We start from the raw sequence: 21138 nt of genomic DNA on the forward strand, positions 1-21138 counted from the left end.
TATCTGATTTTGATTATTTGAGTTCTGATACTCAACAAGAACTGTATGTAGTTTTATACCAGATCTTCTTCAGTGGAGGTTACTTACCAAAAACTAATAATACTGAGTCTATGATGTTTATTACTAACTGAAACTTTTAACTTATTATTGTGGGCATGAATAACTGACTTTTTGATCAAACACATCTGTTACTCAATCACTCCCCTGCTGTAGGAGCTGTTGCCCAGCAGTGCTTCAGTAATTCTAATTCTGTTTTGTGGCTCTTTGATATAAAACTTAAGCAGCTCTTACAGTTGACATTAAAAGCATTTTGGAACAGTAGCTGTTTTTGTTCCATGGTGAGAGCAGCAAAGATAAATCAAGTATCAAAATGTTTTGGGGAAATCCTTGTGAACTAAGAGGCAGTAACAGAAACCCACCAAAGTGTCTCTCTGTACTGTTGAATCACTTTTTGTCACCTCTTCTTCCTCCCACTTTTTCCATTTCACTATTTTACTGAACCACAGAGGTATTGCCAGTCTGCTGAATGCCAAAGAAGTCGGCATGAAGATCTTCGAAGATTATGCAAACTCCTGGATCTGGATCCTCATGTAAGAATGACCGGTGCTTTTTTTCAGTTCTTATGAATGATTTTATGCTGTCCTTCATGGTTAGAGAAATATTACAGATGCATTAGTGAGATAAATTATGAAGATATTTACATTGTTACTTTCATATAAAGATAATTCCTGCTGTCTAATATTTTTTCCATCAAACACTGTCAATTTACAGTATGTACAGTCATGTTTAAAGAGGAAGTATATATATATATATATATATATATACTGTATATAAATTTTAAACAAGCAAACTTTTGATCCATAGGGGGAAAAAAGGATATTCTTTAAAAATATTTTTTTACCATTTATTTGTAGAAAAATAATAATAAACACGGCACAAAAAGTAAGGAAATTTGTGTTTGGTCAATTATTTCTTTGTTGAAACAATGTTTCTTAAATCTTATATCATTGGAAAGCCTATTTCACCTTAAATGGTGCCACATTTGTAAGGAAAATGCATTTGTGGGTTGAAAAACTTGCCAAATCTGATCCCACAAGTGTTCAGTGGGGTTGAGGTCACTCTGCTGCTCAATCTAAAAATGCATTTTTCTTTCAAATGTGGCGCCATTTAAGGAGAAAGAAACAGGCTTTCCAACAGCTACTGCCAAGAAGCATTGTTACAACAAAGAAATGATCGACCGAAAAGATATTTCCTAACTTTTTGTGCAAAGTTGTTCTGCGTAATGAACATTTGTGGATGTGTGATATGGTAAAGAATTTCTAGGTAAATCAATGAGTGCAAGTTGCCTAGTCCCAGAGGCAGCAAAGCTACCCCAAATCATAATACATCCACCACCAGGCTTCATTGCTGAAAAGCTGTTAAAGCTTCCTTATAATATAACCAAACTACTCATACATGCTTTATTCTTGTCTTCAGAGCTTCACATTGGTCCTAGAAACACCTGTTATAGCACCAGCTGGACTATTTTGAGTACTTAGCTTGAGATTTCTTTCTAAACAGCAGCGTCACAAACATGCACAATGCAGTCAGAAAACTTGACACTAAAGGTGAAAGCGTGATTCTGAGATGGGTTTAATTAAAAAAGGAAAAAATTGTTTTTCACAAGACTTTATGTGTTTGGTGTTGCAGAGGTCTGGTGATAACCATGGTGGTCAGTCTGCTCTTCATCTTGCTGCTGCGCTACACTGCCGGTGTGCTGCTGTGGCTCGTCATCTTCGGTGTGATCACTGCAGTGGGATACGGTGAGGATGCAGAAACAGTTGCCTGTGGCTGCTGTATATTTAGCACAAGTGTTAGCGATGACTTTACCTGTGACTTTCTCACCAATCGTCCTGTGAACAGTCATGGCAAACTAGTAGATTTTTGAATCATCTCGGCTGTTTCATTCTCTCACTCTCTCTTTCTCTCCCTGTTTCTCAGGCATTTGGCACTGTTACTGGGAATACAGCAATCTGAGCGGGAAGCCGGGCTCTAATGTCACCATCTCTGACATTGGCTTCCACACAGACTTCAGCATTTATCTTCAGCAAAGCCAGACGTGGTTCATCTTCAGTAAGTTTTCACCCATAACCATAGCAGCACTTAAGTGAGATACTTATTACATAACAGATATCAGGAGCTTGTTTCTGCTCTGTGTGCACGGCAGTATCCTGAACACGTGTATTATTGCTATTAAATTCTTCCCAACATAAACCGAAATTATAGGAAAACATTTTTGATGGTGATGATTTAAATGGTTTAATCTTTTATGCATGTAATCATGGCTGTTGCTGGTGTATTATGTTTTCAGATTGGTATGTTGTTCTGTGCATACATACATCTTATTCTTGGGAAATCTTTTGAACACCTTGTGGGAATTTCGTTAAATTTGGCACAGATGTCCATTTGAACTCAAGTTTGAACTGATTAGATTTTGGTGATCAGAGGTCAAGGTCACCATGGCCTCATGTCAGTCCCATTCTTTGAATCTGAGTTATCAGGAGCACCCGGAGGGAACTGCTTTACATCTGGCACAAATTCATTTGAACTCACGGGTGATGTGATGAGAAAACTGTATTCAAGACCACTGTGACCTAACCAGCATGCTTTGGCCTTAATTCTGGAGTTTATATGCTGATATTAAAGCGCCTTGAGGTGACTGTTACGATTTGGTGCTATATAAATAAAATTGAATTAAACTGATTTTTCAGAAAGATATCTAAGTTTTCAAAAATGAAAATTAATAAATATATTTTGAAAAACAAAAAGAAAGATATCTAAAAGAGTGAGATAAGCTGGTGTTAAAACATATTTGTTATGCCCCTGTTGACTTGACATTTATTTTGTAGTGATCTCGCTCTCTGTGACTGAGGCCATCATTGTCATTATGCTGATATTTCTGAGGTCGAGGCTGCGCATCGCTATTGCATTACTGAAGGAGGGAAGCAAGTGAGTATGGATACCACTTCTGTTAATTAATCTGTGTGTTTTATACTTTTTCATGAATACAGTGTTTGTTTTTTTTTTTTGTTTTAGGGCAATCAGCTACATCATGTCCACTCTCTTCTACCCTGTTATCACCTTTTTTCTTCTGGCCATCTGCATTGCTTATTGGGCTGTCACAGCAGTGTATCCTTCTGACTGATGAAAAACTGAAGAAAAGTTTTATGTAGAGGACTAAAGGAGTTATGCTATTTTCCAACAATCAGCCTTTTTTTTTCTTTTTTTTTACTGTAGATGCATTTTAACAGGGTAACTAGAATAATCCGCAAGATTGTGTGTAATATCAGTACAGATATTAGATTAAGCAGATTAAAGTCAAGTTTGTTGATGTTGCATCAAATCACAACATAATTCACCTCAGGCCACTTGATATAGTTAAGTAAAGACTTTACAATATTAGAGAGAAAGCCACCAATTCCCTTTGAACATGCATTCAGCAGCAGTGGAGAGGAAAAGCTCTGCTAGAGCCAGGCTCAGGAAAGTCAGACTTTCTGCATGGGCTGGTTGTTGTATACACTCACAGGCCACTTTGCTAGTACCGGGTTGGACCTCATCTTAATTCTTTCTGGCACAGATTCAACAAAGTGCTGGGAACATTTCTCAGACATTTTGGTTTATATTGATATGATAGCATCACACAGTTGCTGCAGATTTGTCAGCTGCACATCCACAATGCAAAACCTCCTGTTTCACCACATCTCAAAGGTGCTCTATTGGACTGAGATCTGGTGACGGTGGAGGGCATTTGAGCACAGCGAACTCATTGCCATGTTCAAGAAACCAGTTTGAGATGATCTGAGCTTTGTGACATGTCACATTATCTTGCTGGAAGCAGCCATCAGAAGATGTGGGCACTCTTTTAATAAAGAGTAAGGAACAATACTCAAGTAGGCTGTGGTATTTCAGCTGGTACTAAGGTCCCCAAAGTGTGCCAAGAAAATATCCCCCACATGATTACACCACCACCATCAGCCTGAACTGTTGACACAAGGCTGGATGGATCCGTGCTTTAATATTGTTTATGGCAAATTCTGGCCCTACCATCTGAATAGTCAGGCAGAAATTGAGACTCGCCCGACCAGGCAACATTTTCCCAATCTTCTACTGTCCAATTTTGGTGAGCTTATGCAAACTGTAGCATCAGTTTACTAGCAGGAGTGGCACCCGGTGTGATCTTCTGATGTTGTTGCCTATGTGCTTCAAGGCTCAACTTTGCTTGTAATGATGATGGTTATTTGAGTACTGCTGCCTTCATAATAAGTCAAAGTAGTCTGGGCATTTTTCTCTGACCTCTGGTCTCAATAAGCGATTTTTCAGCCAGAGAACGGCTGCTCACTGGATATTTTCCTTCTTGGACAATTCTCTGTAAACTCTAGAGATGGTTGTGTGGCATCATTCCAGCAGATCAACAGTTTCTGAAATACTCCAGCATGTCTGGCACCAACAACCATGCCACATTCAAAGTCACTTAAATCACCCAGAGACCTTCAGCAGGTCCTCTTGGCCATGTCTGCATGCCTAAATACACAGAGTTGCTGCCATGTGATTGGCTGATTAGATATTTGCATGAATAAGCAGTTGAGTAGGTGTACTTAGTGAAGTGGCCAGAGAGTGGAGTCCATGTAGCAAGTAACTGAAGCAGTCAAACAAGACTGACTACATGTTATTTTAGTCAGTGATTCTGTGTGTGTTGGAATTTTCCTTTGACTAGTTTATCCTCAGCTTTTTAGCGTCATCGGGCAATGCAGTCTACAAGGTCACACCTGCTGACGATAAATGCATGTATGCAAACCTCACATGCAATCCACAGGTTAGCCCTATGCTCACTTACAATTCTAACTGAAGATACTTTACCTTTCTGGAATATGTCTGTTTATTTTGCTGCATTATCACAGAAAATCCTGATGACTGGTGTTGAGTCTTTATTTTATGTTACTGTGTAATTTCTCCATCACTTGCCATGCAAAATATTTCTTAATCAGATTCGTTCTCCACACTAAAGCGTAATTAGTCAAATTAGGTATAATAGCGGCTTTATTGCTTATTAATAAAATGTCTTAATGTAAATAGATTGGATGTTCTGATGTAAATCGAGTTCAATTAGGTGCTGGCAGCTACAAACATTTATTTGACAGATGTTATTTATCAACTGGCAAGTAATTTGAGCGTCTAAAAGGATGCATATGCAAGGATTCTGTTAAAGCCATTCATTTGGAAATAATTTACATTTTAGAGGCACCGTGCAGGAAAAGACGAGAAGAGAAACGTGACACCGGTCTTATTCTGTGATTGAGTAGCTTGACTATGGTGACAAATAGACTTTCTATTAAAGCTGTCTGAAAATGCATCAAGCTCAGATCTGCTGCTTTATTTCAGACCTTCAGCAAGACCAATATTACCAAGGTGTGCCCTGGGTCGCAGTGTATGTTCGCCTTCTACGGTGGGGAGAGTGTGTACCATCGCTACATCGTAGTTTTCCATCTGTGTAACCTGTTTGTGTTCCTCTGGCTGGTCAACTTTACCATCGCCCTGGGCCAGTGCACCCTGGCCGGGGCCTTCGCCTCCTACTACTGGGCCCTGAAGAAGCCAAAAGACATCCCTGCATGCCCCCTCTACTCCTCATTTAGCAGAGCTATACGGTGAGCATTGTCATGGACACAACTGTTAAATTCAAGTTAGATTAAGATTTCCATGGCCTGAAAAAGTCAAGAATGAATAGAAGTAAGAGGGATCTCCCAAAACAAGCATGAATCTGCTAGGAAGCTGGCAGACTTTTGCAAATCTTGGCTCTAATATAAAACATAAAATTAAGATGATGAGGAAGATGTTCTCATTTCATATTCTGCTTTCTTGTGGCACAGTTTTCACACAGGTTCTCTGGCCTTTGGGTCACTGATCCTTTCTGTGGTGCAGATGATCCGAATTGTTCTCGAGTACCTGGATCACAAACTGAAAGGCAAGCTGTAACTCTTTAAGACCTCTTTCTAATTTATTACTGATTATTTCAAATGAGATGTTGATGATATTTATTTATATGTATGATATTTATCCAGTTTCTCAAAATGCCTGCGCTCGATTCTTGCTCTGCTGCCTCAAATGCTGCTTCTGGTGCCTGGAACATTTTATCAAGTTTCTAAACAGAAATGCATTCATTATGGTGAGTAATTTCTAGTAACACTCATTTATTGCGGGCATCTGTTAGCAGTTAATTGGCCCAGCTTCAGTCCTTAACTACCCTCTGCTTCTCACCAACAGATGGCAATATATGGGAAGAACTTCTGCACCTCTTCCAAGGATGCTTTCTTCCTCTTAATGAGGAATGTTGTTCGGTAAGTCCTAGTTAAATATATGTGTTAGAGCCACATGCCTAAAAAGAAAGCAGCCTCGGTGGAGTACAGATGTGCTGCTGAGATGGCGCCAACAATGCTTCTTCTTTACCACAAAGGTTATTCTATTAATAAAAGTCTACAAAAATGCTAGAATATAACAAATTTGCGCAGCAAACGAGTATATTTACTGTTAATGTGTTGGTGAAACAATGGGGCAGTTAGTGTTTCAAGTCTGTGACACAATGCATATAGTGTTGTCTCCATGTCTGTCGTTTGTGTTGCCCTTCCACTCACATCCTCCTCGTAGGGTGGCCGTCCTGGACAAGGTGACAGACTTTCTGCTGTTCCTGGGAAAACTGCTTATTTCAGGAAGTGTCGGTGAGTGTCATGTCACCTGCACTTTGTGAAGTGACAAAAAAAAAACAGCAGAAGAGGCACAATGAGGCATCTAGCTGTGTGTAAGAAGGGTGATAAATTGTTTCACTCCCGTTATATATCCACGCATACAGTAGCCTCTGTTTTACTTGCTAGTTTATTTTGTGTCACTATAAGATGACATTTACACCCCAATAGGTGGCTGACATGAATTTGGGGACCCTGATTTCATGTCATTTTATAAAAGCTTAACTTAAACATAAACCCTGATCCTCATAGTTTTCCTGATTTATACCTGTAATGTTAAAGTGCATTTATTACACAACCTAACCACTCACAGTGCCTTTGCTGTTTGTTGTTTTGTTTGAAATGGACCAATACACATATCTGCTTGTTACTCAGTCACATTTTTTTTTTTCAGGTGTTCTTGCATTTTTCTTCTTCTCACGTAAAATACCAGTTTTTCAGGAGGAGGTGCCATCACTAAATTATATTTGGGTCCCCCTTTTGGTAAGGAATTAAAATGTTAGTTATCTACTGTAATAAGTATGTAAATATAAGTATTTGGACACTGGTACACTGGATTTTAAATCAAACAATCAATATGTGATGGAAATGCAGACTTTTAGCTGCAATTCATTAGATTTCACTAATTGTGTTGCATGAACTCTTTAGGACTTGCAGCCATTTTTATGCGTAGTCCCCCATTTTCAGAGGCTCAAAAGTAATTGGACAACTTACTGAAAAGCAGTTTCATAGCCAGGTGAGGTCTGAGGTCTTGTTATTTCATGACAAACGTAAAACAAAAATCTGGAGTTGATGTCAAATGTCAACTTGCATTTGTCAATGTCAATGTCAAATTTATTTATATAGCACATTTAAACAACAACAAACAAACAAAGATCCAAACAAAATATAATAACTTAATAAATGCAAAATGTCAAGATTAGCTCGAATTAAAAGCCAGCGAGAAGAAATGAGTCTTAAGCAATGGCTTAAATGTAGAAACAGTCCGAGCAGTTCTAATATGAAATGGTATCGCATTCCAGAGGCTCGGCGCAATAACTGAAAAGGCTCGGTCACCTCTACTTTTAAGTCTAGACCTAGGAATTTTTAGGATCATCTGATTGGCAGACCTCAATGCTCTGACAGGAGTGTGAAAATGAATAAGATCACACCTGTTTAAAATCTTAAAAACAATCGATAAAATCTTAAAATTGATCCTAAAATTGGCAGGAAGCCAATGAGGTGAAGCTAAAACTGGAGTAGTATGCTCACTCTTTCTCGTCCCTGTTAAAAGTCGAGCAGCAGCATTCTGGGCCAGTTGAAGCCGATGAAGAGATGACTGTGGTAATCCTACATACAAAGAATTACAATAATCCAGTCTTGACATAATAAGAGTATGTATGACTCTTTCAAAGTCATTATAAGAAAGATAAGGCTTCACTTTAGCCAACAATCTCAAATGGAAAAAAATAGTTTTCACCACAGAACTAATCTGCCTATCAAAATTAAAAGAGTTGTCAATGATCACACCAACATTCTTAACAGATTGATGGATGCATAACCCTAGGTGTCCAAGAGAGGCTGCAGAGTCCGTCAACTGTTCAGTACAATTAAAAATAACGATGTCTGTTTTGCATTTGATAGCTGTTTGCTAGAACTTTCAATATGAGATCCAAAAAGATGTTAATGCATGTGAAGGAGGCTGTCATCAGGCTGAAAAGTTGCTCCAAGAATACTTGTTACATTATTTTACCAAAAGACAGAGTACCTCAGTAACCCTTCTTTGCTGTAGAATTAACAAAATAAACTGAGAATCAGAGAATTGGCTAAAATGCATGATGACATAATTATTTCCGCGGTTAAGAAAAACAGCTTCACAACATCTAACCAAGTGAGGAGCACTATTGGGGAGGTATGCGTATCAATGCCAAAGTTTACAATTAAGACATGCTTTCATGAATGTAAATACAGATGGTTTACAATAAGGTGCAAATGTTGGACTTTAGCAGAAAACATCTAAAAGAGCCTGCACGGTTCTGGGAAAAAAATCTTTGGACAGATGAAACTGAGATTAACTTGTATCAGAATCATAGGAAGAGAAACGTCTGGAGAAGGAGAGAAAAAGCTCATGATTTGAAACAGTATGACATCATCTGTCAAACATGATATATGGCATGGGCATGTGTGGCTCCCAGTGGAATCGGGTCACTAGTGTTTATTGATATGACTGGTGATCATAGCAGCAGGTTGAACTGTGACGTATACGGGGCTATACTCTGTGCTCAGATTCAGCCAAATAATGCAAACCTGATCAGACAGCACAGTGTGAATGGATAGTGACCCAAAGCAACCCAAGAGTTTCTCAAGGCAGAGACATGGGATATTCTTCCCAATATCCAAGTTGGTCACCTGAACTTAAACCAATAGAGCAGCTTTTCAGTTACTGAAGACAAAAGTGAAGCAGAGAGATCCACAAACAAGCAGCAACTGAAGACAACACCAGTAAGGGCTTAGCAGAGCATCTCAAGGGAGGAAACACAGCATTTGTTGATGCCCATGGGTTCTAGACTTCAGACAGTCACTGACTGCAAAGGATTTTCATCCAAGTATTAATAAAAGTCCATATATTTATGTTAGTTTGTCCAGTTCATTTTGAGCCTCTGAAAATGGGGGACTGTGCATAAACATGGCTGTATTTTCTTAAACAATTAATGCAATCTTTTTTTTTAAAACCCTTGAATTAAAAGTGAAAGTCTGCTCTTCAATCAAAAATATTAAAATTTGTTAAGTGCATATATTTCATAGTTGTTCTGAAAAGCTGTTAAGCTTCTTTTAACACAGTTGCAGTTTTTACAGTGCTGCACAAGTTAATTAGTTTGCTGGAGGATTTATGACTCAGCAGTTCATATTCTTCATAATGTTTTTGGTGTTTGTTGGAATGCAGCGTTTTAAATCCTGTATAATAAAGCAGTAATGCACAAGAGTAGCTGAGAGTATAACACAGACTGACCTGTTACCTCTTTCAGACGGTGATATTTGGATCCTACATGATCGCACATGGCTTTTTTAACGTCTATGCCATGTGTGTGGACACATTGTTCCTGTGCTTTTGTAAGTAAGCCGTTTTCTTTTGTTTTGTTTTGTTTTTTTTAAAACTTTACTCGGCACAGTGAGAATATGACTTTTAGTACACAAACAATCCTGCTATGGTTAAAGATCTAAACACATGCATGTCAGCAGCTTCTTTCCTCCTTTTAATAACTGTTTGTTAATAACTGCTTGTTTTTAGTGCTCTGTCTTGCATATTCTTGTTTGATATCTCTACTGAGTCTTTGCTTTCCTTTCTCTTTCGGGCTGTCACTGTGTGCTGTTTGCTATTCCTGCTCCTCCTATTCCTTTGCTGGGTCCTGGTCGCAGGTGAAGACCTGGAGAGGAATGATGGTTCTTCCTCCAGGCCCTACTACATGTCCCCTGGCCTGCACAAGATCCTGCGCAAAGGAGAGGAGGGTGCCAAATCATGCGTTGCTTCCTGAGGGATGCATTTTACTAAACTTTTGGCTCTCTGACTCGCTTCTCCATATCTGCCGTATGCGTGGGAGTCTGGACGCTTGAGAGCAAGTACTGTAGGGCTAAACATTAAAACTGGATGCATCCCAGCCTGTCAGGGACGACCTGAACATGAAAGGACATGCTGTTACTTCAGGTCCTCACAGAAAGGGCATGGGGGACTAGATAATTGTTCACTTCCTCTCTCAAGCCAACTCAGATACTTGCCTTTTTTTCTGCTACACTTTTGTTTGTGTTTCTTTTTTTTTTTTTCTTGTCTGTATTCTCTGCTGACCTCTGCCTTACCGAGAGGGTACACGTCAACTCGCAGGATGGATGCACAGGCTGAAATAAAAATGAGACGAGCATTTTTGAATTTTTTTTTTTTACCCAAACAAACATGAGGACCGTAAAAATGTACAGATGCCACTTTGACATAAGGCATCACCATGAAAAAAAACAAAAAAAGTGGTGGACTTATGGGGCACCCTCTTGTCGCACTTTGGTCTTCTAATGTAAAATCATGTTTTGTATGCACTTTCACATACAGGAAAAGAACCATGTGATTTATTTCTTCTGTGTAGCATGATTACTTTGCTGGCTATTGGTGTTTACCATTGGTTTTATAGGTTGCTTTAAACCACTATATTTATACTAACACAAGCACACAGATCCAAAAATGGTGTGTATTCTGCACTTAGCAAAGCAGGTTTCTCTTCTTTTAAATCAGTCACACCGTCACATTAAAAGTTTTCATTACGCTCATAGATGTACTGTAAACCAGACAGAGACTTTGTGGGAGGTCAAGACTTCACAAGACATTTAATGGTTTCTGCTTAAAAAAAAAAAATGAACCGAACCTGACAGTTTTCAGGAAACTTTTGAATGCAGCCACTAGTTTATGTGCCTAGTTGTGAAAAAAAAAAAATACAAAAAAAAAATGTTCCTCTTATTCTGTTTTAGACCTAACACCAGGAACTTTTGCGATACAGTTTATAAAAGGATGTCAAAGCCATTTTTGGTAAATTTTTTTATTGGATGGTTCAGATGTTGTGCTGTTTTAATACTAAGTATAATACACACATCTGTCTGGAGGTTATTCAGTGTTCTTTTTGTATAGGAGAAATTTTTTTATCAATGAATCCAATGAAAATGTGAATCCTTGTTTTCGAATAAACATAAATGGTTAAACTACTGACCGCTGCATTTTCAGAGGTGCTACTTTGAAAAATCACGATGATTACAGTTTAAGTTTTGGTGTTCTGCACGCTTCTCTCCATCGTTTTTTAACATGCTGCTGCTACTGCCTCGCAGTGTGGGATCTGGAGGTGAACGACGGCTCTCTATCCCGGCCCTTCCGCATGAACAAAGCGCTGAGGAAGATCCTCCACAAGAAGAACAGAAGGAAGTAGGGACTGGACGGAGAAAGACTAAATATTAATACCAAAGTGTGGTACAAACCCATGTGGCAATAATCATGTTGCCATATGTAATGTAAGTGTACACAAGTTGCAGCTGTACACTATAATTGACAAACTGTAGCTGAGCAATATGAAGAATTAGATTGACCCACACAAAGTAATTTATGAACTCACTAATTGTTAACTCCAGAGGTGTGCAGTTCTAAGAGAAATATGTTAAATTGTGTACATTTTACTGCCATATGCCATATCACAGCAGGTTCCTACTGGAACAGTTGATTTCCTGTGTTTTTTGTTTGTTTGTTTTTTAGTAAATCTCAGCTTTTGTTTCTCTAAAATCTTGTAGTTGCCAATTTCCACCACATGGTGGTGCCAGTCAGCACCAGATGACAGTCTGTGCTGTTGTTGATGCTTGAATGCACTGAGTTTCTTCCATGAAATGGTCAAACTTCAGCTCATCTGTGTGTTATCACAGTGTTAGTGTCTCACATTGAGAAACATATATGCAACTTATTGCCCACTGTTTTCATATTCAATTGCCAAGCACGTAAAGGCATTGCAGGGCACATTACTTCAGTCTTATGAGTGTTTTGCTTTGGGTTTCTGATTGAATGCTGCAGCTACGCAGTTTACGTTCTTTGGACACTTGTAGCTAAGTTCTTAAAGGGATATCGATCAGCAAGAGATGTTGTCTAACAGGTTTGGTTTATTAGGAGTGAATGAAGCGTGGAAGGTGAAACTAAATTATATTCTGTGTTTTATATTTTGTGTCATTATAAAACACAGAACCTCACAGGTGCATGTGCTTTTTGTCTTTGCTTTTAAACCCTCTGATGTGGGCTTGTGTATCTGTAACAATGCACTGAATCCAGTGACAGGTCTTAAAGCCATCACACTGTTAAAGTGACAATCTCTGAAAAATGGCCTCATTAGTGTTAGAGTCCATTCTTAGCATTAATATGGCTTCCATCACAGACCACAATAACGGTAGACACTTTGAATAGACGTCACTGGCATTCTTCACTGATTGTGCATTTCCAAAACAATCAAAACGTCCTCAGACACTTCCTCAAACCACACTTGCAGTTAGTTCTGTTCTTGGATTTTTGCTCCCTGGTTATCATCCACAACAAAGATTAACTTGTGATCTCTTTGTGGACAATTTAAAAACAACAACAACAACAATGCTGTCAGTTTTAATCAGAGGTTAAAGTGAGATTTTGCAGGTGGGGGATCCCAGACCAGCGGGGATGGGGGTGTCCCCCTTGGGTATCAGCACATAGTTTTCACAGCCAACATGTGGTTGTTATGCTAATTTCACTCGCACTGTTGCAGGAAACCTGAAAATCCCACCCCGCGCACACACGCAGTGTAGAGAGCAGGAGGGGTGTGGAAAAATAGCTGCACTTTTTTGAGCGGGTTGGCGACGGTACGCTCGGTGTTAAATGGTTAACTGAAGGTTCATTATTAACTCCTGGTTTTAATCATCTTTAATATTGTTGTTTTTGTGTGATCTGTTTGGTTGTTTCTTTTTTTTAATGACCCTCTACCAGTGTAAGACAGCCTGTAACCATAACCGTACAAAAGCAAACATGAATAGCACAACTACACAATTACACAAGGCAACCATGTGACCTGATAAACAGCAGATCCACAAGGCTCAACATCTGAGTTTGAGCTAAATAGTTTCTGGATTATTTGTGATACAATCAAGTGTGTATTTTGTAACAGTTTCAGTATTTATTTTTTATTTAAGATTCTTATTGTCAGTAGTGGTATCTCACACAACCCTTACTCACAGTGCAACCAGTTAACCATTTTTATGTTTGGCATGTTAAAGCAACATATAAATGGCTCCTATTGTGTGGCAAACATATGCAGTTAACACATCACTGGGAGGTAGAATTTGTGTTTGGTCTAAAACAAAGAGCAGAGAAGCTGCTGGATTGGTTTTTAATGGATCTTTGAACTATGGCCTGCAGCCCCTTAGTTAATATACACACTAAAAATGTTTGAGTCTTGTATTAATAACAGAAAATCATAACAAAGTTTGTTATTGGAGTAACAGTGTTACATGTTTTTGCTGATACGAGTCCTCTTCTTGATCCAAGGTGTAGTTTTGGCTCAGTTTGCAGAGTTGGTTGTAATACTAGTGAGTCACTCGTGTCAAAGATGCAGTTGGATAGATGTAATTGATAAGCTGGTGAGCCACAGATGAAGCTGATTTCTGTCTTGGAGGAAAGATTCAGTGGATTAGCGGATTTTTGGAGATCGATCAAATAAAAATCCAAAAACGTGTCAGTGGGTCGCAGGCACTGACGTTAACGAGAATGGCTGCCTGTGTCTGTGTGTTAGCCCTGTGATGGACTGGCGACCTGCCCACGGTGTACCCCACCTCACACCCCCACTTGTACTTTATTGACATGAACCTTTTACTGACGTGTGCCTTTTTTACCACAGTAGATTCACGCACCACTTAGAAAGATGCTCAGCTTTAGATCTCTTAAGATGTGACTCATGTTTGTGAGTCTCTGCGCCGTGCTTGTCAAACCTGAGAACCTGCCCCGATGGTGCTGCGGAGTGACAGCACTGCCAGACTGCCTCACACACCTCCTGCCCCTGTTTGAGCACGCTGGGACATGTAACATCCAAAAAAAAAAGAAAAACAACTCCTTGTGTATCTGAAAGAAGAGAAATGATGCATGTCGAGTACAGTGGGGCTTATTACGCATGTAGCAGGTTGTATATTCTTTTTTTTTTTTTTGGACCCAGAATAACTATCATACTCCCATTAGAGTTTCATATCTTTTTGTGTGTGTAAGTCAGGTTCAGTTTCACTCCAGGTAGTGTCACTATGTAAGATCTGATAAGCGAAGTAAGAGAGGTGTTTTTATAGGCCTTCTCCTCCCTCCTGTGTCTGGAAATTGGATTCTTTTGGTCAACCGCAGTCAGCAAGTAGACGCAAGTTAAACGTCTCTCTCGGTATAATGTGAGTCAGTTTTCTTACCACAACCTCGTAAAAAAAGTCAAACTCTGAAGATGCAGCGCTCTAACCTGCCATAAACAGATGAGCAACACTTCAGTTTTACTTAAATTCACTCATTTCTCCACAAAGTTGACTGTGAGAATAACTGCGTTGCAGGTGTTTTTATGTTATCAGCAGAACATGTTGCCTCTGTGTGACATACAGATATGGTTGTATTTTTAAAGGTTTGTTTGTTTGTTTGTTTGTTTTAATCAATAAATAATTTTTGCTGTCATGCACACAATTTCTCTATCTTAATATCTAAATAGGCCCACTCAGATGTGAATGCAGCACAGCACCAAACATGCAAAATGTTTTCACTCATTCATCTCCCAGGTTTTGTGAAATTAGACATTTATTCTCAAAAGAGACTATACATACAATAAATTAAATTGCAACACTGCTATTCAGACAAATTCATCTTCATGTGGAGTCGACTTTTGCGGGGCTGGTGGCTTTCACTAAGAGGAGCACAATCAAACTTTGTCACCGACAAACAGACCACAAACAAATATAAATATATAATGTCATGTGTGAGGTGCACCGACGCCTTGCAATTTGCATGATAAAATTAGGACATTTAGGCCTGTAAATTATAGAGATCTGAAATTTGCTTGACAAACAATATAAACGTGTTGCTGCAAGACGGGCAGTTCAAGAAGAGAAAAGGTTTGATGGGTCACGAAAAGTTTAAATTATATTTACCACACAGATCAGAATACTGCTGCTAATAATGGACGAACATTGTAGTGTGTGTGTGTGTGAGAGAGAGAGCGAGAGCGGTTCAGGCGTTAGACACAGGCAGCGAGGTCATGGCGTGGGCTGGCAGCAGCGGTTGAAACAAGGATGGAGGCGAGTGTACTGTAGGCACAAACACAGAGCAGAGTGGAAACAACAAAAATCATTACAAGACTGACTATCAGTTATCTGACTACAAAAAATTCACTATTTCTCTGGGTGCAACAAGGCTGAAAGATCTTTTTTTTCAATTTTCATTCTATAATTTAGAAAAGTCATCTATCACTCATTTTTTTTTTATTTTACTGAGACAAAACATCATCAAACTATCATTAAATAAAGTTTTTCTTTCGTTGTCTAGATTTATGTTAGTAATTTCTTCTGATTGTCTAGTTTACTTGGTATAAAGTAAAGCAGGAGAGGGAATGAAGTGCTTGCTGAAATAAAAGTACCTATAAACCTGGATTGTTGTCAACATAAATCATTATTATTTGAGGAATTATTTGTGTGTTTGGAAATTCAAATATGTTTATGTCCTAAATGCATATAAAAGAAAAATATACTTAAAAATGTCAGAACTGAGACTTCCCATTTCATTTTTGTGCTGTGAGGCACTGTGACATACAGTTATGGTAATACATAAAAAGTCTCATGCTTACTGTCTATGAAGGAGTGCAGTGCAGAGAGCATCGACCCCTCTGGACCTCCGTAGGCAGTGTACTGCAGCTCCTCGGGGGTCGGGGTGGGCTGGGACAGGTGGCTGGGCTGCAGTGAGGTCATGGGGGTGCTCGAGGTGTGGTTGGGGCTCACGTGCTTCTTGTGGCGTGCTCGACAGTTCTGGAACCAGACCTGAGTTAACGGGACAATCGCCTTTAGCAGGGCTGCATTTGAAACAGCACAGCCAGGATAGAAGGTGTGCTGTCACAAAACACAATGGTAGTTATGTGAGCTTGTGACCTGTGTCAGCCAAAACAAAACTCTATTTTTTTTTTTTTTTTTTTTTTTTTTTTTAGGATTTACAGTCAAGTTTTTGCCCTGGTGAGTAAAACCACTGTCTTTTTTTTTCTCTTTTTTTTTTATGGACTGAACAGTGGCAGCAGTCAGAACAGCCACGAGGTATCTTTCCTAAAAAAAATAAAAGCCAAACTGTGGTGAAAGTTGCATTGCAAACCTACTTAAAGTATTCCAGCACTCAGTATAAAGTTATGTAGATAGCATGACGCTTTATTAAAAATTTGCACTCAGATTCCAAGTTACAGGTTGAATTGTTTGGCCATTTAGGAGTGTGTTTGGTAACATAAAGGCTCCAGATTGTGCCAAAAAAAAAAAAATACAATACAATACAATATTGTACATGAAAACCAGCTTTGGCCATAACAACAGTAAAAACAAAAAATGTCATAACAGATGACATATCCATCATTTGTTTTGTCTGCATGCGCCGATCTTTAACTGACCTGAATGACTCTTCGACTGAGGCCTGTCTGCTCCGCGAGTTTCTGCAGTGTTTGGGCGTCTGGGTTGTTATCCTGAGCAAACTGAGCCTGCATCACCTGCATGTGCACAGGTAACAAAATAACACACGGGTTTACTATGTGGTCCTGTGGGAAGGAAATGCATGACTCACCTGATTAGCAGTAACTGTGAGGAGATTTGAGATTTGTATTTTCAAGGGAGCAGAGTCTCCCAAAGGCGGTAATTAATTAATTAATTAATTAATTATTTTTAAAAATGCCAGAAAACACGAACATTTTGGGATATCGTGCATAAATCTGAATCATGTATTTAATTTCAATTAAATAATAAAACTAAAAAGGGAATTGCTAAAACTGCTACTTATTATTGCTGCTTATTATTGCAAAGAGAGGACAAATTGTACAAAGGTGCATTTAAAAAAAAAAAAAGCAGATTTTTGGCTTAAAGTTTTTTTCTCATGTCATTAAAACTAAATGTATTCTCATGTAGAAAATGAAAGTCTATCTTTTGTGGTTAACTCTGACGGTCAGACACAATCAGGTATCTTATCCACCTGTGACACTGACACATAAGGTAACTGTATGCATATTGCCAAAATGTAAGCTTCTATAGCTCATTTAAAAAACAAAACAAACCAAAAAACTGCTACTCTCCTCCCGGTGGAGAGTGGCTTCACAAAGAAAAGGGCTGAGGCCAGTGTTGTGGACCCTAAAACCTCGAAATGTGACCGTTTTAAGGCCAGAAATAAAATAATTAACTGGTGTTTTCCCTCCTATTTTTTTCCACATAAAGCAGAAAAGTAAAAATATAAAATAATGCCCAGCTCAACTTTGCGTCTGACCCTACGGGTATAAATGAACAAAGCCGCATTTTCATGCATATGCTTATGTGATAAATGAGGAGGAGGAGTTTAACCTGCAGCTGGTCAGCAGTGAAGCTGGTTCGAGCTCTTTTGGAGGGTTTGGGTTGGTTAATCTCCTGCTCGGTGGGCACAGCTCCTTCCATGTTGACGCTGTTTCCTGCAGCGACAAGATAGCAAAATATATTAAAACACCTCCGTGTCTGCTGGCGTCAATATAAATTTCAAACATATATATTAAAAAAAAAAAAAAACAGCATATTTAGCACATTTAAACCAAGCTTGTATTATTCCGGGTAATTTTGAGGCGTAAAGGATGCGCCCTTCAGTAGGCTCACCTTTTTCCACGGCCCGCTTGAGGTTGTCCAGCATGCAGTCGTAGTGAACCCTGCAGAGCACCTTTCCCTCCACCAGGGCGAATTCCTCCCCGGTGGACAGCTGCCTCTTGCAGGAGAAGCAGGCGAAGCAGGCCAGATGGTACACGTTGCCCTTGGCCCGGCGGACCCAGTCCGTGGAGTGGATATTCCGTCCGCAACACGCGCACCAAGTGCCGTATCTCCTGCAGGTGCAGGTCAAAGGAAACAGCCTCGTGGTTCTTAAAGACCGATATCAGTTTTAATCGAAATTTCTTTAATTATTAAGCCTGCTTTTATGTGTGTATTTGCACAACATAACGAGCCTACGATGAGTCTAAACAGCAGCAGGAACACATCTGGTTTAGATATCGGCCCTGTTACATGAAATATGGAGATTTCCCCTGGAGATAGCTGTGCACAGTGTTAAAAGTCCTCTAAGTCAATTTATTTATTGTTATCATGATCAAGTTCATCGAGTGACAGTTAGTTACGGAATGGCCATTTATTAATTGTATATAATTACTATTTAAATAAAAGCGGGAACAACTCTTAGGTCCGACAACCTGTTATATTATTATTGTTGTAATAAAAGAATAATGATAGCCTAGCGAGAAAGCAATCAATTTTCGATTTTTTTTTTCCTGCTGCATTTTCTTCAACGAAAAGAGTGCCAAACTTCTGTTATCATTTAATCGGCGCTGATAAAAATCAATGCACTTACCGAAAGTAATCCAGTTTGCAGAAAACCTCTTTTTCTTTGATGTAGCAACTTGTGTGGCTGCCAAGCGAAGTCTGACAAACGCTGCAGGAGAGACAGCGCACATGCCAGCACAAGTCGTTAACCTAAAGCAAAGATATGATGAATTGGCAAAAGTCAATCAGTGCAAAGAAAGAAAAAAATTTAAAAAAAAAATTATAAAAAAGGCCCGCAAGAAAAGCAGATTAAATCCAAACGGAAGGGGGAAAGAAAACATATTACACTGTTAAGTAGGGGGGAAACCCAGCGCAAACAAACAAAAAACAAACAAACAAAAATAAGCAACAGGTTTTACCTTTAATAAATATTTATCAACAATTTCCTCGTTGCAGCTCGCACACACAGTTCTGCCCAACAGAGGCGCAGAGGACATTGCCTGCAGGGACGACGCTTCTTCATCCAAAACTTCGACGGGTGCGCCCTGAGGAGATCAGACCTGCAGTTAGAAAATTACGCACAGGAACGCATCCACTCCTAACCTACAGAACATCATGAGCTGGTACACAGTGTCACTGCCACCAAACAGAGTGATTGTTAGACTGAAAAATAACCGCAAGAAACCTTCTCTTAAAATTTTGCCATTTATTTATTTTTTTTCATTCTAAGTTTTAGTCGAGGGACTTGAATCCTTGTCCCCGACCAGCTGTTAAATTAGTAACAAAACATAAGCAACAACACTGAAAGCAAAGCTAAGAAGTCAAAAACAGTTCAGTAAATATTATCGAAGTAAGTCACACCACGTCATAAAATCCCCTTACATTGCAGAGGTAAAGGTGCAGAGGTATGGCCATAAGGGTCACAGTTTGACCAACACAAAGACAAAAGTCCAAATCCCGTAAACAAAACAGAAAAGTCGGACAGAATAAAGTGTCCTGTATTATTATTCCAAACAAAAAGTTTCCATTTAAATATCAATTAGTGGCGTGTCCACGAACAATAAACTGTTATTAAAAGTTGTCATTTTTTCTGTCCACAACCACAACTTAAAAAACAAAAACAAACTGAAAAAAGTGCCCATTTTTTGAGAATAAATTTCCATTTCCTTTCCGCCTACCATTATGTCTCTCCTGTCTTCAGTGCATTTGCCCAGCAGCTCCTCGTCTCCTTTGCAATCTTCACACATGACGAGAAGCTACGGCGAGAAGAGGATGCTGGTTTGTCAAACTGTCGCAGCTGCCTTAAATGCCCCCTGCTCCTTCCCATAAATATCATGCCTTTCACTTTTCACCATGACAACGCCGGCGATTAAACAAAATGACATTTAAAAAGAGAAGGATAGTCATTACTTACAAAAACAGACAACACTTGAACTAATACTCATCCCGTGTCCATTATGTTCTTGAGCTCTAAATTTGTGATTCGGCGACTGCTCGCGCGCGCGCGCTGCGGTTAAACCAACCAACACGCCAATTTCACGTGTCAATCAGAAAAGCAGCGCGAGGTCTCAAGGAAAAGGGGGTTTGATTTATTTAATAACAGCAATTAAAAGGCTAAGTTCGCCACAAACGTCTACGCGGGGCAACCAAAAGGTGAAGAGGTCTCATTAACTACTTGAGTTTTAATTGCAGAATTCAGGGCGCGGTAATTTTCTTTGACATTTCTTCAAATTGTAAAAATACTGAGCCGCAGCGTGTGGAAGGCCGGCTTTAATGACAGACTGAAGCCCACTCTGATTTAATTGGTAAAGCAATTTCTACTAATATTTAATCTCTGACACTGACTCACACCTCAACCTGCTGCTCGCAAGTGCAAGCTCTATTGCCTGCCTTTCACTCACCTCGTCGCTGGACACCTGAGATCCGTTTTCATTCTCCTTAACAATGCAACACTCTACTTTTACTTCACTTTTCCAGCGCATGTCTGCGTCCAGATTGGAAAAGCCGTCCCACTTTCAAAGTAAAACACGCTGCTATCCTTTCCTTCTCCTCCAGGATTCCTGTGTGTGTCAGTCAGTCTGCCCCGAGCTGTTTCCAGAGGGCGTTTCATAACTCGTACTTTCTCCTCGATCTTAGCCGCGCCTCCCCTTAGAAATAAGCTTTGCGGTTTAATGCAAGTTTTAAGCGGAGCAAAAGTCTCTGCAGTTATATTATTATATATGATTCATTTTAATGATAGACGAATGGCTTAAACATCCGTCGTCTGGTTATATTAAGTTTAATATAGTTTATACTTCTCTGAAAGCAGGTTGTACTTCTGCTTCCCTATTTA

At 39.3% G+C, this 21138-nt stretch overlaps 2 protein-coding genes across 4 annotated transcripts in view; one reads left to right on the top strand and one right to left on the bottom strand.

The window, feature by feature from the left end:
* The window catches only part of slc44a5b (solute carrier family 44 member 5b), a 43860-nt gene extending 28130 nt beyond the window's left edge, over positions 1-15730 (top strand). Inside the window, exons 9-22 of one of the 2 annotated variants that reach the window (XM_030726686.1) lie at positions 507-590; positions 1690-1802; positions 1981-2112; positions 2889-2988; positions 3076-3168; positions 4765-4852; positions 5419-5681; positions 5904-5998; positions 6096-6199; positions 6298-6371; positions 6679-6749; positions 7168-7256; positions 9779-9863; positions 11613-15730. In XM_030726686.1, coding sequence (XP_030582546.1) covers positions 507-590; positions 1690-1802; positions 1981-2112; positions 2889-2988; positions 3076-3168; positions 4765-4852; positions 5419-5681; positions 5904-5998; positions 6096-6199; positions 6298-6371; positions 6679-6749; positions 7168-7256; positions 9779-9863; positions 11613-11710 — 1489 coding nt within the window. In that variant the 3' untranslated portion in view covers positions 11711-15730. Of the gene's footprint in view, positions 1-506; positions 591-1689; positions 1803-1980; positions 2113-2888; positions 2989-3075; positions 3169-4764; positions 4853-5418; positions 5682-5903; positions 5999-6095; positions 6200-6297; positions 6372-6678; positions 6750-7167; positions 7257-9778; positions 9864-10169; positions 11495-11612 lie in introns of those variants that run through there. The other variant, XM_030726684.1, reaches the window with a different exon arrangement.
* LOC115778582 (LIM/homeobox protein Lhx8) lies at positions 15090-20844 on the bottom strand. 2 transcript variants are annotated; one of them, XM_030726687.1, is made up of 9 exons: positions 20708-20844; positions 19985-20062; positions 19226-19351; positions 18895-19016; positions 18156-18376; positions 17874-17977; positions 16940-17035; positions 16142-16331; positions 15090-15605 (listed from the first exon to the last, which is right to left on the bottom strand). In XM_030726687.1, exons 1-9 carry the CDS (start codon positions 20786-20788, stop codon positions 15529-15531), a joined length of 1095 nt encoding a protein of 364 aa, XP_030582547.1. In that variant the 5' UTR covers positions 20789-20844; the 3' UTR covers positions 15090-15528. The 2 variants fall into 2 exon arrangements, with proteins under 2 accessions (XP_030582547.1, XP_030582548.1); XM_030726688.1 differs by lacking the exon at positions 20708-20844 and adding an exon at positions 20221-20295.
* Positions 20845-21138: the final 294 nt, after the last annotated feature.

This window comes from Archocentrus centrarchus, chromosome 4 (genome assembly GCF_007364275.1).
Source record: "Archocentrus centrarchus isolate MPI-CPG fArcCen1 chromosome 4, fArcCen1, whole genome shotgun sequence".
NCBI lineage: Eukaryota > Metazoa > Chordata > Actinopteri > Cichliformes > Cichlidae > Archocentrus > Archocentrus centrarchus.